This window comes from Hyperolius riggenbachi, chromosome 5 (genome assembly GCF_040937935.1).
Source record: "Hyperolius riggenbachi isolate aHypRig1 chromosome 5, aHypRig1.pri, whole genome shotgun sequence".
In the NCBI taxonomy this organism is placed as follows: domain Eukaryota; kingdom Metazoa; phylum Chordata; class Amphibia; order Anura; family Hyperoliidae; genus Hyperolius; species Hyperolius riggenbachi.
The window spans coordinates 34,833,701-34,848,046 of record NC_090650.1 but is presented as its reverse complement, the minus strand read 5'-3'; the positions used below and the strand labels follow the sequence as shown (position 1 = coordinate 34,848,046).

At 44.7% G+C, this 14,346-nt stretch overlaps 1 protein-coding gene across 11 annotated transcripts in view; it reads right to left on the bottom strand.

Annotated features, from left to right (window-relative positions):
* Nucleotides 1–14,346, bottom strand: part of AKAP9 (A-kinase anchoring protein 9) — a 411,545-nt gene that overhangs the window by 257,285 nt on the left and 139,914 nt on the right. For all 11 annotated transcript variants that reach the window (XM_068235446.1, XM_068235447.1, XM_068235448.1 and 8 more), the window contains 4 exons: nucleotides 9,187–9,304; nucleotides 4,862–4,947; nucleotides 1,624–1,726; nucleotides 27–252 (listed from right to left, as the gene is read on the bottom strand). In XM_068235446.1, coding sequence (XP_068091547.1) covers nucleotides 27–252; nucleotides 1,624–1,726; nucleotides 4,862–4,947; nucleotides 9,187–9,304 — 533 coding nt within the window. The remainder of the gene's footprint in view (nucleotides 1–26; nucleotides 253–1,623; nucleotides 1,727–4,861; nucleotides 4,948–9,186; nucleotides 9,305–14,346) is intronic.

The following is a 14,346-nucleotide window of genomic DNA, read 5'->3' as shown; positions in this document are numbered from 1 at the left end:
TATTACTGTGTAAACTGCACGTGTACCTGATAGGCTGAGAAGCCGCTGTGACATCCTGCAGCTGCTCCTGCAGGCGGGTTAGCTCTTTGGAGAACTTGTCCTCATTCTCCTTCAGCTGCTGCTGGAAATAGGAGCGCAGGTGCTCGATCTCTGCAGAGTGCTTCTCCTCCAGCTGTGCCCTCTGCTGGCTGAACTCTGCTCTGAGCTTCTCGGCGCCCTCTAAGGGTGGGAGGGTCTGTCCATCCTGCACATCTATGGAAAGTAGATACAACACAGTTTCACAACACAGGCAGAACTTTCAGAGGCATTCGGAAACAGAATTTGGTTGCTGCGTAAATAAACACACAGTTCCGCATAATAAACAGCCTAGGCTAAAGATCACTGGGAGGGCGGGGCTACATACCAATATACAGCAATATATAACTATAGGAAGTGTTTCTGAGGCTGAAATCTGGATATTTAACATATAGTGCATATCCTGAATAATTTACTGCATTCTACAGTATGTCGCTACAGTGCCTCTTTAAAAGGAAAACTGAGATGAACAGGTACCTTTAGAATAAACATACCCCTCGAAAGTGTATGCCAAATACTGGATATTCCTGTAAGATATCTACACACAGGCATGTGACATATACACACAGGCACTTTTACTTATTCCTGTAAAACCAAAGACAAGCACAGCTGCTGCTTTGATCTGTGTACAACCATCAGTAGATAGATAAATCTATGTCTAGTAAGCAGTTTCTCCGATCACAGGCACTACTCTCTGTGATGCTGTTCTGTGCACAGATAGGAAGGACACAGGCAGAGAGGAGGGTGGGCTTGAGCAGACTGCTCTCACAGATAGGGAGTACACAGGCAGAGAGGGGGCGGGCTTGAGCAGAACACAGGCAGAGAGGAGGACGGGCTTGAGCAGAACACAGGCAGAGAGGGGGCGGCTTGAGCAGACTGCTCTCACAGATAGGGAGAACACAGGCAGAGAGGGGGGCGGGCTTGAGCAGACTGCTTTCACAGATAGGGAGTACACAGGCAGGGAGGGGGGCGGGCTTGAGCAGACTGCTCTCACAGATAGGGAGAACACAGGTAGAGAGGAGGACGGGCTTGAGCAGAACACAGGCAGAGAGGGGGGCGGCTTGAGCAGACTGCTCTCACAGATAGGGAGAACACAGGCAGAGAGGGGGGCGGGCTTGAGCAGACTGCTTTCACAGATAGGGAGAACACAGGCATAGGGGGGGCGGGCTTGAGCAGACTGATCTCACAGATAGGCAGAACACAGGCAGAGAGGGGGGCGGGCTTGAGCAGAACACAGGCAGAGAGGGGGGCGGGCTTGAGCAGACACGATAAAGCAGCCAACAGAGCTCAGCTGGTGTATTTTACAGGTGGTTTTTACAGGAGGGATTACAAGCTCACAGGGCAGATCAGAATGAAACAGGCAGCAGGTTAAGTGTCTGTTCTCATGTCCCTACTAGTATATAGTATCAATTAAAGCAGGTTGCTTCATCTCTGGTACGCTTTAAATGATGCCAAATTCGAAGATATAAATTTCTCAAACACAGCTTTGCCAGTAAATGAGAACTCCTTGTCTACTCTGAGAAAAACACGCATCATATATGTATTTACCTGATTGGCTGGGAGCGTCGCTGCAGGATTGGATGGCGATCTGCTTCTCCTGTGAGATGTCTGGCAGTTCTCTATTCACCGAGAGATCTGCTGTCTGCAAAATCTGTCGGATAAAATGCACTCAGATAAAAGCCTCTTCACCAACAATGCTCTATCTATGCCAACAGGAAGCTGGCTGGACACAGAGCGCACTCTGACGAGTGTGTCAACAGAATTTGAATTTCTTCTTCCTTTTATTAAAAACCGGACGATAAATAAATAAAACAACCCCGGGGCGAGGAACAAGTGTGCAGTAATAGCTTTGTTATCTTTATGTGATCCTGCAGCCTGGCACAGAATGGAACTACCGGATATAAACCAGGACAAATGAAACCGCACACATGATGGAAAATAATGCATTACACATCACTTTCATTGCAACTGCCTCTCACAATGACAAGCAGTTCCATAAATGTCATATGCATTATGCACATTTTTTCTTTTGCCGTCATCTAAAAGACACCTCAACTGAGAGGGATAAAGAAGCGGCCATATTTATTTCCTTTTAAACAATATCAGTTGCCTGGCAGCCCTGCTGATCTTTTTGGCTGCAGTAGTGTCTGAATCATACCTGAAAGAAGCGTGCAGCTAATCTTGTTAGATATGACAATAATATCAGAAACACCCGATATGCTGCATGCTTGTTCAGGGCCTATGGCTAAAAGGAATAGAGGCAAAGGATCAACCGGATAGCCAGGTAACTAGTATTGTTTAAAAGGAAAGAAATATGACAGCCTCCATATTCCTCTTGCTTCAGTCTGCCTCTGTATGTTAAACAATAAAACAAAGCAGAAATAATGACCCCTTGAACTCCCCTGCAGTAAAACTTTATCTGAAGCTATGTCTCATGGTTTCTTCCATGTATAAATGCTTCAGAAAATAGGACTGTCTCTGACCCAAGTTGGGTCGGAGAGCTCAAAAAAGCTCTTGCATAGATAACAACTGAAGTTTTTTTTAACTCTTCCTGTACTGGAAACAATATGAGACTCTTTTCTTTGCTGCTAATGTTCTATTTCTTAGCTGTACTACACATACAAAATTTATTACATAGTTACATAGTTACTTGGGTTGAAAAAAGACATACGGCCATCGACTTCAACCAGAAATGTATTTTCACTTCAGATTCCCTTCACAGACAGCTGCCTAGCATCAGTACTAATGTAGATGCCTTGCAATGACATTGCCAAGGAGTAGAAAGAGGTATGGCCAGCATGGGAAAGAATGCTCCAAGCCGCGGCATGGCAATGGTGACAAAAGACACTGCTCTGCCTCAAAAGCAGAAAAGGGATTTAAAGGATACCCGAGGTGACATGTGACATGATGAGTTAGACATGTGTATGTACAGTGCCAAGCACACACATAACTAGGCTGTGTTCCTTTTTTTTCTTTCTCTGCCTAAAAGAGTTAAACATCAGGTATGTAAGCCTGAGTCAGAACTGGGTCAGACTACAGTGTGACCCTCACTGATGAGAAATTACAACTATAAAACACTTTCCTAGCAGAAAATGGCTTCTGAGAGCAGGAAAGAGATAAAAAGGGACAATAGTTCATAGATTTTAGCTCTAGCATACTTCAATGAACGTGTCATTGAGCAAAAACAATGAGAGTATAAACGTAAAAAATAGATTTAAATATAAAATAAAACTGTGAAATTTCTTAAAAAGTCATTTTTAGGAGAAGGAGTATAGATACAATTGTTTATTTCATTAGTTTATCTTCACCTTGGGTGTCCTTTAAAGGAAACCTGTATTCTGGAAAAAAAAAAAAAAAGTTTAACTTACCTGGGGCTTCTCCCAGCCCCCTGCAGCCGTCCTGTGCCCGCGCCGGTCCTAAACGATCCTCCGGTCCTCCGCCGTGGCTCACTTTCCTTACCGCCGTCTTACAAGTCAACGCCCACTGCGCCTGCGCGTCCTTGTTCACGCTACAGTACCCGGGAGCTTCCTGCTCAGGCACATTTTGGTAAAACCTCGTACTGCGCAGGACGCTACTGGTAATGTGAGTGGGAGAGAGGATGCACGCAGCCAGGACTGCACAGTACCGCCAACTGACAAAACAAAAGCGAGTCACACCAGGGATGGGAGGATCTTTGAATACCGTGCGCAGGACAGGGAGGCTGCAGGGGGCTGGGTGAAGGTCCAGGTAAGTTAAAGAGAGTCTGAAGCGAGAATAAATCTCGATTCAGACCTCATACATAGCAGGGGCATGTGTGCCCCTGCTAAAACGCCGCTATAGCGCGGCTTACCGGGGGTCCCTGTCCCCCCAAATCCCCTCCGTAATGCGGGGGAGCGCTTCCGCATTGGGGCAGGGCTAACCGCCGCAGCCCTGCCCCACGCGCGTCTGTCAGCGCGTATCTTCGCCTCTCCCCCGCCCCTCTCAGTCTTCCTTCACTGAGAGGGGCGGGGGAAAGGCGGAGATGCGCCGCTGATAGACGCGACTGGAGGCAGGGCTGCAGCCGTTAGCCCTGCCTCTAGGAAGGGCTAATCTGCGACCAGACTTCCGACCAAGGTTTGCGGGGGGTGGGTTGGGGGGGTCAGGGACCCTCGTTTAGCCGCGGGATAGCGGCGTTTTAGCAGGGGCACACGTGCCCCTGCTATATATGAGAGCTGAAGCGAGATTTAGTCTCGCTTCAGTGTCTCTTTAAACTATTTTTTTTTTCTGTTTACAGGTTTCCTTTAAAGTGAACCTGAGGTGAAAATAATCTCCTCAGATAAACAATTGTATTTATCCTCCTGCTGCTAAAAATGACTTTTTTTTTTTAGATATCCCATGGTTTTATTTTATATTAAAACATTTACAAAGTAGGTTGAATGTTTTACTGTCTCTAATCAGTAGCATTCTATTAAGCATCCCAGAGGTAAAATACATGAACTATTGGCCTTTTTCTCTCTCTCTATCTCCTGCCCTCAGTTGTATTCTGCCAGGAAAACTTTTATGGCAATAATTTGCTTATCAGTGAGGTTTACCATATTTCCGACACGGTGCTGACAAGATAGAAGCTGTCACTTGCATGCTTGAAAATTAACTCTTTAAGGCAGCAAAGAAAAAAAAAGAAAAACAGTCTGTCATTTCTATGTTTTACACTGTACATACGCACGATTATCTCATCACGTCGCGTGTCGCCTCGGGTACACTTTAAGCAAGATTAATCAGAAATTCTACAAGTATTGCAGGACAAAAGCCAAACGTATAATTAACTTACCTTCCCTACAGAATGAGGTAGGTTTCCCATCTGCCTGTATTCTTCTATATACCTCTCCAGCAGCGTTGTCAGGTTTTTGTGCAGAGCTGTAACAGAGTAAAGACACAAAACAAATATACTTTGTATCAGTTCTGAAAATACTGTCAATATTATGGCACACAAGGTTACGCAGAAATGGGGCGGCACCAGCTAGCGTGCTGTAGCTCCACCCTCATCGAACACTTCACTTATTCTGACACTCTAAAGGGGCTGACGCTTTTATCTGGCAATAGCACCCTCTATTGGCAGCCATATTTTCCTACATCGCACTATGTCCAAAATTGGGCCTATGCTGAAAAAGTGTTCCCCAACCCTGTCCTCAAGGTCCACCAAAAGTGCATGTTTTGTAGAAATCCACATAGGTAATTAGGGTTTACCTGCAAAACAAGTACTGTTGGTGGGCCTTGAGGATAGGGTTGGGGAACTGCAGGTTAAAGGAACACCATTAAACCAAGTGTTATAAAATAAGTAGCTGTGTAAACATTTTCCTACTTTTCATATTAAATATCAGAGGTAAAAGCTTTAATTCATTGTGTGTAGATTTTGGCATCATTTGTAATGTCTTATTTGCAAAGGTATGAATCTCTGCAGTATGACATGCTAAAAACTGTGTAATATTGAAGCAGAGTTATATCAAAAGCATGTCAGGCATCCTGTTTTAGGCCCAGTGCACACCGAGCGGTTTTTGGAGCGATCCGCCGGCCGCATCCACCTGGAAAAATGCTTGGCTAATGTATTGCAATGGGATGGTGCACACCGGCGGTTTGAGGTTTTTGCCAAGCCGCAAACGCGCCTCCTGCTGCGCGTTTGCGGTTTGCTAAAAAACCTCAAACCGCCGGTGTGCACGACACATTGAAATACAATAGCCAAGCGTTTTCACTGGTTGATGCGGCTGATGGATCGCATACAAAATCCGCTTGGTGTGCACCCGGCCAAATATCTGCTCTCTGCTCCCAAAACCGCAAGCGTTTTGACGATCTGCTAGCGGTTTTGGTGTGCACTGGGCCTTACACACACAATTACAAATGTTTATGTTGCACATAAGATACATTTCCTCTGCTCTCTGTGAGAAAAAGTTCTGCCCGTCTCTGCCTGAGCTCTCTGCACACACAGAGTTAACAGATGCACTGTGAGGGAATTCCCCCCTCCCCTCATGGCTCACTCTACGGTCAGATTAGAGCAGTGGTTCCCAACCTTTTTTTGCCCGAGGGCCGCACTTCATATCAGGATACATTTTGCAGGCTGAAACATATACATACAAAATTTTAATATAAATATTTAACATTTTTCTAGTAACAGTTAACGTGGTGTTGGAAAAGGAAAGAAAAAGGCAAACCAAGAATTGTTGTACTCGTCATTTGATGCCCATTTTCTAGGGTACCTGGGTGTATGTGCAGAGGCTTTCTGGGTGATCCCCCCGCCCAGCACAAGTGCTGTGTGAGCTGAGGGTAGTTATAGCCTACTATTCAGCAGAAGTCGGGGGTCTCGATTAGTTGCCGCGGCCAACGCTCGGGTGAAGGTCAGCGTGGAGCAAAGTTTTGCTGTGATAGTTAGAGACGCTCGCCCATTGGTTGCTGCAGGAACCTAATTAACACTGACACAATAAAAAAGTAGTGTGGTTTCACCCCTAAGTATACAATCTTCCAAACACACAAAAAAACCGGGGGTTTTTTTTGAACCAAAAAGTTCTCTTGTTTATTCTTCATATATTAGGTCTTTAGATTACGGATAATATGTGTAGATACAACATCAGACCTTCACTTCACATCACAGAATGTCTGACACGTGTTTCACGGCCAACAGCCGCTTCCTCAGAGGCACATCGTATACAAAAACATCCGTGGGCCCACGTCAAATTCAAAAGTTACAATCTGAAGTGTAAAATAGAGCTGCTATCAGAGTAGATTCCCCAGCTGAATGGGCTGCAAGAGACTGCTGCAGGAACCTCCCTCCAATAGGAATAAGGCTAAACCCTATTGGAGGATGGTTCCTGCAGCAACCAATGGACGAGGGTCTCTAACTATCACAGCACTACTGCGGAGAACGTGAGTACGCTGTGTAAATCGATGACGCAATCAGAGATCCTCCTCCTCGGGACACTTCCGCGGGCCACAAAAGTCGGCACGAATGGCCCGTAGGCCGTAGGTTGAGCACAGCTGGATTAGAGCAGACTGCAGTCAGAAAAGTGTGAAAGGAATTGGATAACAGTAAACAAAGAGATGAGAATTCAAATGTATAGATAGACCAGTACTTAGCAGCACTTCCCAAACATTTCCTATCTCAATCGAAAAAAAAATATGTTAATCAATAGTGTTCCTTTAATCTTGAACATAGGATTAGAAGGGTAAAGTGTCTGATTCTAGAACATATTCTACTAATTTCTGAGCAATCAATCAGTGCTCCTCTTCCATGTCGTAAGAAGTTGGTTGCTAGGAGACAATTTAAATCTGTACTACATTAGGGCACCTCATTTGTGAGGCCCAAAGCATTTAAAGGACAACTGCAAACTCCCCCAAAAAATTAGCGGGGGTTGTCAAACTCAATCCCATAAGAGGCCAGACTCAAAAATATAGTCCAATTCATGGGCAAAATTATTAAGCTTTAACATTTACTGAACAGTCTTAAACAAAGTGACAGCAGAGTAGGGCAGTGGAGCAGTTTACAATTTACCAGCTCCAGTGCTGCTTGGAGTCTCCTCTGATCTTCCTGACAGCCACATTCCCCATGCTTCATATCACTGGATCCCAGTGCATGTCACATGATCGGGAGGGGGAGGTATGGAAGGACAGAGAGTGCAGCTGCCGGGAAGAACAGAACAGTCACAACGCAGTGGTGGAGCAGGTAATTATTACATGGCTCCGCTTTGTTACTCTGCTATGTAGGGAGCTGGTGTTGGGGATGGAGGGTGGCGGAAAGTGTTAAAGAGAGCCCAGGGTGGGCTCAAAAAAAAAAAAAAAAAAAGTAGGCTACCTGATTCAGGGGGCTGAGCGGATCAGATAGCTGCAAAAACCGCCTCTCCCCGCCGCTCCTGTGGGCCGCACTGGCCCACTTTCATGACTTCTGGGTCATGACACTGAACTGAAAGACAGTCTCTCAAAGCGTGCAGGGAGGCGGAGGAGCGGCAGGGGGCGTGGCCAAGGAGAGAGAGAGCTGCCCAGTGGCAGCTCTGGAAACCCTGCAGGAATGCCCCCGGGTGTTTTGTACAGGGAATCACTTTCCCTGTTTACCTCCGAGATAGCGACAAACATTGTCTCTAATCTTGGGCTATGGCGCGGTGGTGGCTGGATAGAGCGTGGGGGACACAGAGTTATGTCATTAGGCAGAAAAAATGCCTCTGTGTCCCAACTGCCCCCCGAAGATCCACCTTGGTGTGTAGGTTTGTGCGCTTCACCAGCCACATGTGGAGCTTTGGATCACAGGCCCCATGGTAATCTCACTGGGGGGTCCCGTGGGTGGTCCCTGCAACCAAGCTCAATCTGACAATGTTACAACCAAAAATACTGTCACCTGTATGCTCTTCTAGATGGGAAGTCAGTGAGATGTCATTATTTTACTGCTTACAATGAAGCTCTTGAGGGTCATGTAAAATGGCAAGGAGTGCCACATTCGGCCCGCGGGCCTTGAGTTTGACACCTGTACCTTAGAGCCTTCCTGTTCCTCTCTGTGCTCTCTCTTTTCACCGCTGGGCCCCTGTTCAAATCTCCCACTAGCTGCGTCTTCAGCTCTCTTTGGAAGTACTCTGTCTCCGAGTACCTCCAGAGACAAGCGGCTCGGTACGTCACATGCGAGAGTCTGCGCCCGCGCATTACAGAGCTGCTAGTCTTCGGATGTACTCAGAGAGCAGAGTACTTCCATGGCACTCTGCAGAGACCCAAAGGCCTCTTGGGCATTAAAGTCAGAGGCTGGAACTGGGAGCCCGGTGGTGGAATGAGGGGGCACAAAGAGCTACGGTAATGCTCTAAAGCACAGGTGTGGAACTCCAGGCCTGCAGGGCCAGATCCATGCCAGTGTTTAGGATGGACTGAGAAAGAGAGGAATGTGTTCTACCTGATGGACCACGCCTTTCCTGATTCAGACCCATCAATTAATTTGAGTGGTGTCAAAAATGTGTGAGGACCTCGGCCCTCGAAGGACCGGCGGTTTGACATCCCTGCTCTAAAGGATCCAGAGCCTTCCTTCCTCTTAGGTAGGCACCTAACTTTTCTTTTTGAGGTTAGAGTTGTCCTTTAATACAAAAGAAACCACTAGAAAATAAGTTGAGCCTCTAGAGATGCGATCAGGCTTACTTTGCAGCGCAGTTCTCTGATCTATGGACTGAATGGAGGATGAGCTGCAAGTGATCTCCTCCAGGTTCACAGACTCCTCCTGGCTGGATCCTTCTTCCTTTTCTTTAATGAGAAGAAGCTGAAACACAACAAGCAAAAAAATAATTCGGTTTTCCTAAAACTGTGTTTTCATCTTACATATGTGTTGCCTTATGTTAGTCTGTGGGAGGCAGCACTGTTGGAAATACACGGCGGGAACGTGGTCAGTGGGGGAAGGGATATGGTGGTACAGCAGAAGAGAAGGCAGCAATTCCCTACCTACTGAAATGAGCCATGTGGAATTCACAGTTATGGGGAGTGCTGAACTAGTCAGTACTAGTCCAGAGGCAATGATATCTACTGATTTTTTTAAATTTTTAGAAGATTTAAAGTGGAACTCCGCTGTAAATTCCAAAGTGAAAAACAGCCAGTAGCAGCAGAGTACATCTTAGGCCACACTATAAGACTCCTCCCACCCACAGATGGCATAATCTCTTAGCAGTGTTTGCAAAGTTAGAAAATTGCCATGGCAGTTTTCCAGAAAGGGAGCTTGGCTAACCAACAAAACCTGAATGGTATCTGAACCGTCATTCCTCCAAATTTCCTCAGGCCAATCACCTAGCGGGTTTCAACGCTGTGCGCATTGTGACAGGCATGGGGAGCCACAAGATGATAGGCTGCACAGCGTGGCTACACTGGAGAAAAAGTGAAGAGGACCTATCCCGCCACGAAATGTCCAAAAGTATCGAGCTCCACTGCCACGATATTTCACAAGATGGGGGGGGCAGGAGCTGCATACACAGGATTGGGGGAACGAGGACAGCGCACAGAAGGCACTTCATTTTATTAGCTACACTGCACCTGCACTGACGCCTCTTCCGAAAACGAATTAGAAGACATAATACTTCTGTGTGGCTGTGCAAATACTTATGATAACAGGATAGTGGAAAAAAAGTAATAATTTGTCTGTATGGAAGCTAAACAGCAGGATCATAAGTGTGATGTTATCAGACATCAAATTGTGATTTTCAAATGATAATAAAAAATAAGAATCAGTGGATTTAGCATTCGTTCTACAATTACTTCCATCATACATGGAGAAGCAACATCACAAATCATTATAAAGGCAGCCCAAAATATATTAAGTTATGGAGTGTGCAGAAAAGACCTCCAATTAAATGCACCAAAGCCTAAACAGAAAGGTCATATATATTCACACCAAACTATATCAAATATACCAAAATTCACATTATTGTAGCAATTCCATATCTAAAGATGATCTGTCAGCCATACTATCTCAGAAAAGACCACTTTACTTACGGTAAAGTCTTTTCCAGTAGTCATGAGGACAGCACCCCTGGATGAGACTTGTCTCCCTCCCCACTGTGGACAGGAAACTGTTAAAAGAAGAATTTGCATAAGCAATAGGCAGCCACATATAAGATACTACACCTGCCACAGTACCTCAGTTAATAAAAAAAGATGACACGGACATTTAATGATGCTTACACAAACTTATTTCTCTTTCCTACCCAAATAAGGGCGGGTTGCAGGGGTGCTGTCCTCATGACTACTGGAAAAGACTTTACCGTAAGTAAAGTGGTCTTTCCCAGAACGTCATTTCGGACAGCACCCCTGGATGAGACGATATACAAGAGTTAAAACCTTAGGGTGGGACCACAGCTTGCAAAACTTTCCTTCTGAAGGATAAACCTGCAGAGACAGATACATTAAGGCGATAGTGCTTTACAAATGTATTGTGACTTGACCAGGTCGCAGCTCTGCAAATCTGATCTATAGAGGCCCCTGCCCTCTCTGCCCAAGAAGTCGAAATTCCTCTTGTGGAATGAGCCATGATAGAATTGAATTGCTCCCCCTGTGTCTGATATGCTAATGAAATAGCCAAAACAAATGTATAATCTGTGTAGGATTTAATTAAGGAAGATTTCTCCCAATTAATGATCCAACCTAAATCTTGTAGTAAGACTATTGTCGTAACAATCTGATCTCTTACCGAATTGGGAGATGTCCCCCAAAACAGAAAATCAAGGTAACCCAAAATGTTAACCTTTCAATGTCTAAGTGTAGCCAGAACCCCAGACATTACCTTCATAAACAACCCTGGAGCTGAGGATAATCCGAAGGGCAAAGCATTAAACTGATACATTCTTACCTCTTCCTCCATCTGGATGGCAAACCTTAAGTATTATTGAGAAGTCAGATGTATCGGTAATTGAAGATACGCATCTTTTCAGTCTAGAAAGGCTAGGAAATCGTCCTTCTGTAAGAGATGAATAATAGATCAAATCCATCCTGAATTTTCTGTATTTTACCTTCTGGTTTAGACTCTTTAAATTTAGTATGAACTGATAATTTCCCTGTAGCTCCTTTACTAGAAAAAACACAGGGCAATAGAATCCCTGTCCTCTGACATTTCGGTACTTCTCGAATTACCCTTTTTTTCTAAACAGGGAAAGGACTTTCGATTGTAGGGCTGAAAACTTTATTTGGTCCTGCAAGCGGGGAGTAATGCAAAAGCTCTTAAAAGGAGGCTGGCTAAACTCTATTCTGTATCCCTCCAAAAAAAAAAAAAAAAAAAAACACCTTAAAGGCTCTTTCCCACTAAGACGTTGCGTTAGATGCGACGGTAAGGTCACATAACGTGCCCCCAGCGCAATGCATGTGAGCTTTGAAGTTGTATGCTATTTAGAGCCACGTTATGCGTCTCCTGATGGGTCTGTGATGCGTACTTTTTGACGCATACTATCGGACGAAAACGGCGCATGCGGCAAAAGACTGGAGAGCACGTGATCGGAAAACTCCGCATCACGTGGTCCTGCCAGCCAATAAGCGGCCGCTCCAGGAAGTTAACACTGCAGTGCATATTAATTAGTCATGTGGCTGGCCACAACAGCGGACTCTCCCCTCTCCTGCAAGAAAAAACAAAAAACACACATTATTGAGCATATGCAAACAGTCTAATGCGGCTAAAACCGTGTATAACGCACAGCATGATGCACTTTCTTTAAACGTCCAGCGTTAGAGTGTAACACAACGTGGGCACTGTGAACAGCCCATTGATTTTTCATTACTGTGAGCTGGGCTGCGTTACAAGCTGCTCTAACCTGCGCCTGTAACGTCCCATTAGGAAAGAAGCCTAAATAACCAATATTTTGTGCACTGTAGTTGCCATGTTTTGAAATTTGCAATTCTCCATCTCACTGGAATACTAGCGTCATTGCTTATCTGACTTCTTGGTAAAAGTGAAGTTGGACTTAGGGCCGGTTCACATTACAAACGCGGACGGCCACGCATGTGGAACGCAACGCGTACGAACGCACGCCATCCGCGTTTGCATGCGTTGCGTGGCTAATCCCATCACTGAAAAGTGAATGGGACAGCCGCGCGTTTTTGCTAAATCTGCGTGCAGCATGCGTTCCCGGACCGCACAGGTCCGGAACGCATGCAGTGTGAACATCAGACAGTGCACTCTATGCACTGTCTGATGTCGTGCGTGTTGGCCTTCTGCACGCGTTTCCAAAACGCAGCTGGAAACGTGTGCAGTCTGAACAGGCCCTTAGGCTTCTGTGACTTGTAGAGAGCCCATCTCCTGCCCTTAGAGGACTAGGGATCTGACTTATTCTTAGAAGGAGGGACGAAAGGACCATTTACTTTGAAAAGGTCCTTTCTTAAAGGAATACTATCGATACCCAAGTGTTCTAAAATGACAATGTACAAATAAGTTGCTGTGTAAACATTTTCCTACCTTTCATGTTAAATATCAGAGGCAAAAGCTGTAATTTACTGAGGGTAGGATTAGCTATATTGGGACAAATCAATTGCAGAAGGGGTATCTACTTCAATGCACAGCCAGAGTTGCATATCGGACTACAGAAAGCAAATATCAAACTCACTCTGAAAGCAAAAAAAAAAAAAAACAGTATGAAAAGCTGTAACAATTAGTTACATTTCCTCTGCTCTCTACAGACACTTCAGTCCGAAACAGGACACAGAAGTTGCAGCTGTTCTCTGTCACACACAGTTACACAGAGTTATCTGATCAAGTGTGAGGGGAATTTCCCCTCTCCTCATGGCTCAGAGTCAGTTTTGTCAGTAAAGTTTGAAAGCATTTTGATAACAGTAAACAAAGAGGTTGCTACTAAAATGTATACACCAGTACTTAGCAACACTTCCCAAACAATTCCTGTGTCAATTGAAAATATGTGAATCGATAGAATTCCTAACAGGAATACTTTTTTTTTTTTTTTTTTTTTTTTTTTAAATGTGTGTCTGCCGTTCTGTCTAGAGGGTTGTCTGACTCAAACAGCAGACCCCCTTCACAAGGTACACCACATAACTTGATTTTGAAGAATTGTCATCATTCCAAGTTTTTACCCATACACCTCTTCTGGCTGAATTAACTAATGCCGTAGTTCTGGCCATAAGTTTAACCGTATCATCTGAAGCGTCCACTAGATAATTGGAAGCATTCCAAACTTTAGGGAAATCATTCAAAATTTCCCAGAAATCCTCAAAAAAGTAGGTCAGTTTTGTTTGATACCCTTGAAAAATATGGATCCAATTTAGGCGGGGTTCCCCAAAACCCTGATCTTCAGGAGAAAACATTTAGATAATGATCTGGGCCAAAAGAAAAAAAAAAAAAACTTTTCCTAGATTATCCCACTCCTTAATCCTAATCTTAAGAATAGAATGGACTGGAATAAGCCGAGAATGAGGATCCGCCAAACTCTCATACATTTGATCCAAAGGTGTCAAAGATTTCTGCTCAGACTTAATACCTATTAGTAAGTCTTTCATTAATTCAGGGAAAAAAAAACATTGCGGTTAGGGCTCTTTTCCACTATGAAATGCGATCGCAACCGCATTTGCGATCCCAATCGCACTTCAATTTCCACTATGCGATTGCGCTACTATACTTATAGTACAGCTCAATTGCATACAATGCAGGAGGATGACGATTGTGCTTTGTCCAAATCGCATCGCAATCAGATTGCACTAATGGAAATTGCTGCTGCAGTTTCCATTAGTTTAACGTACCTCGTGATCAGAATCAAATCGTAACTCGCAGAGTAATGAAAAAAAGGCCCTTAGTCAGTTTTACTCAAATCTTTCTCCTAGTCT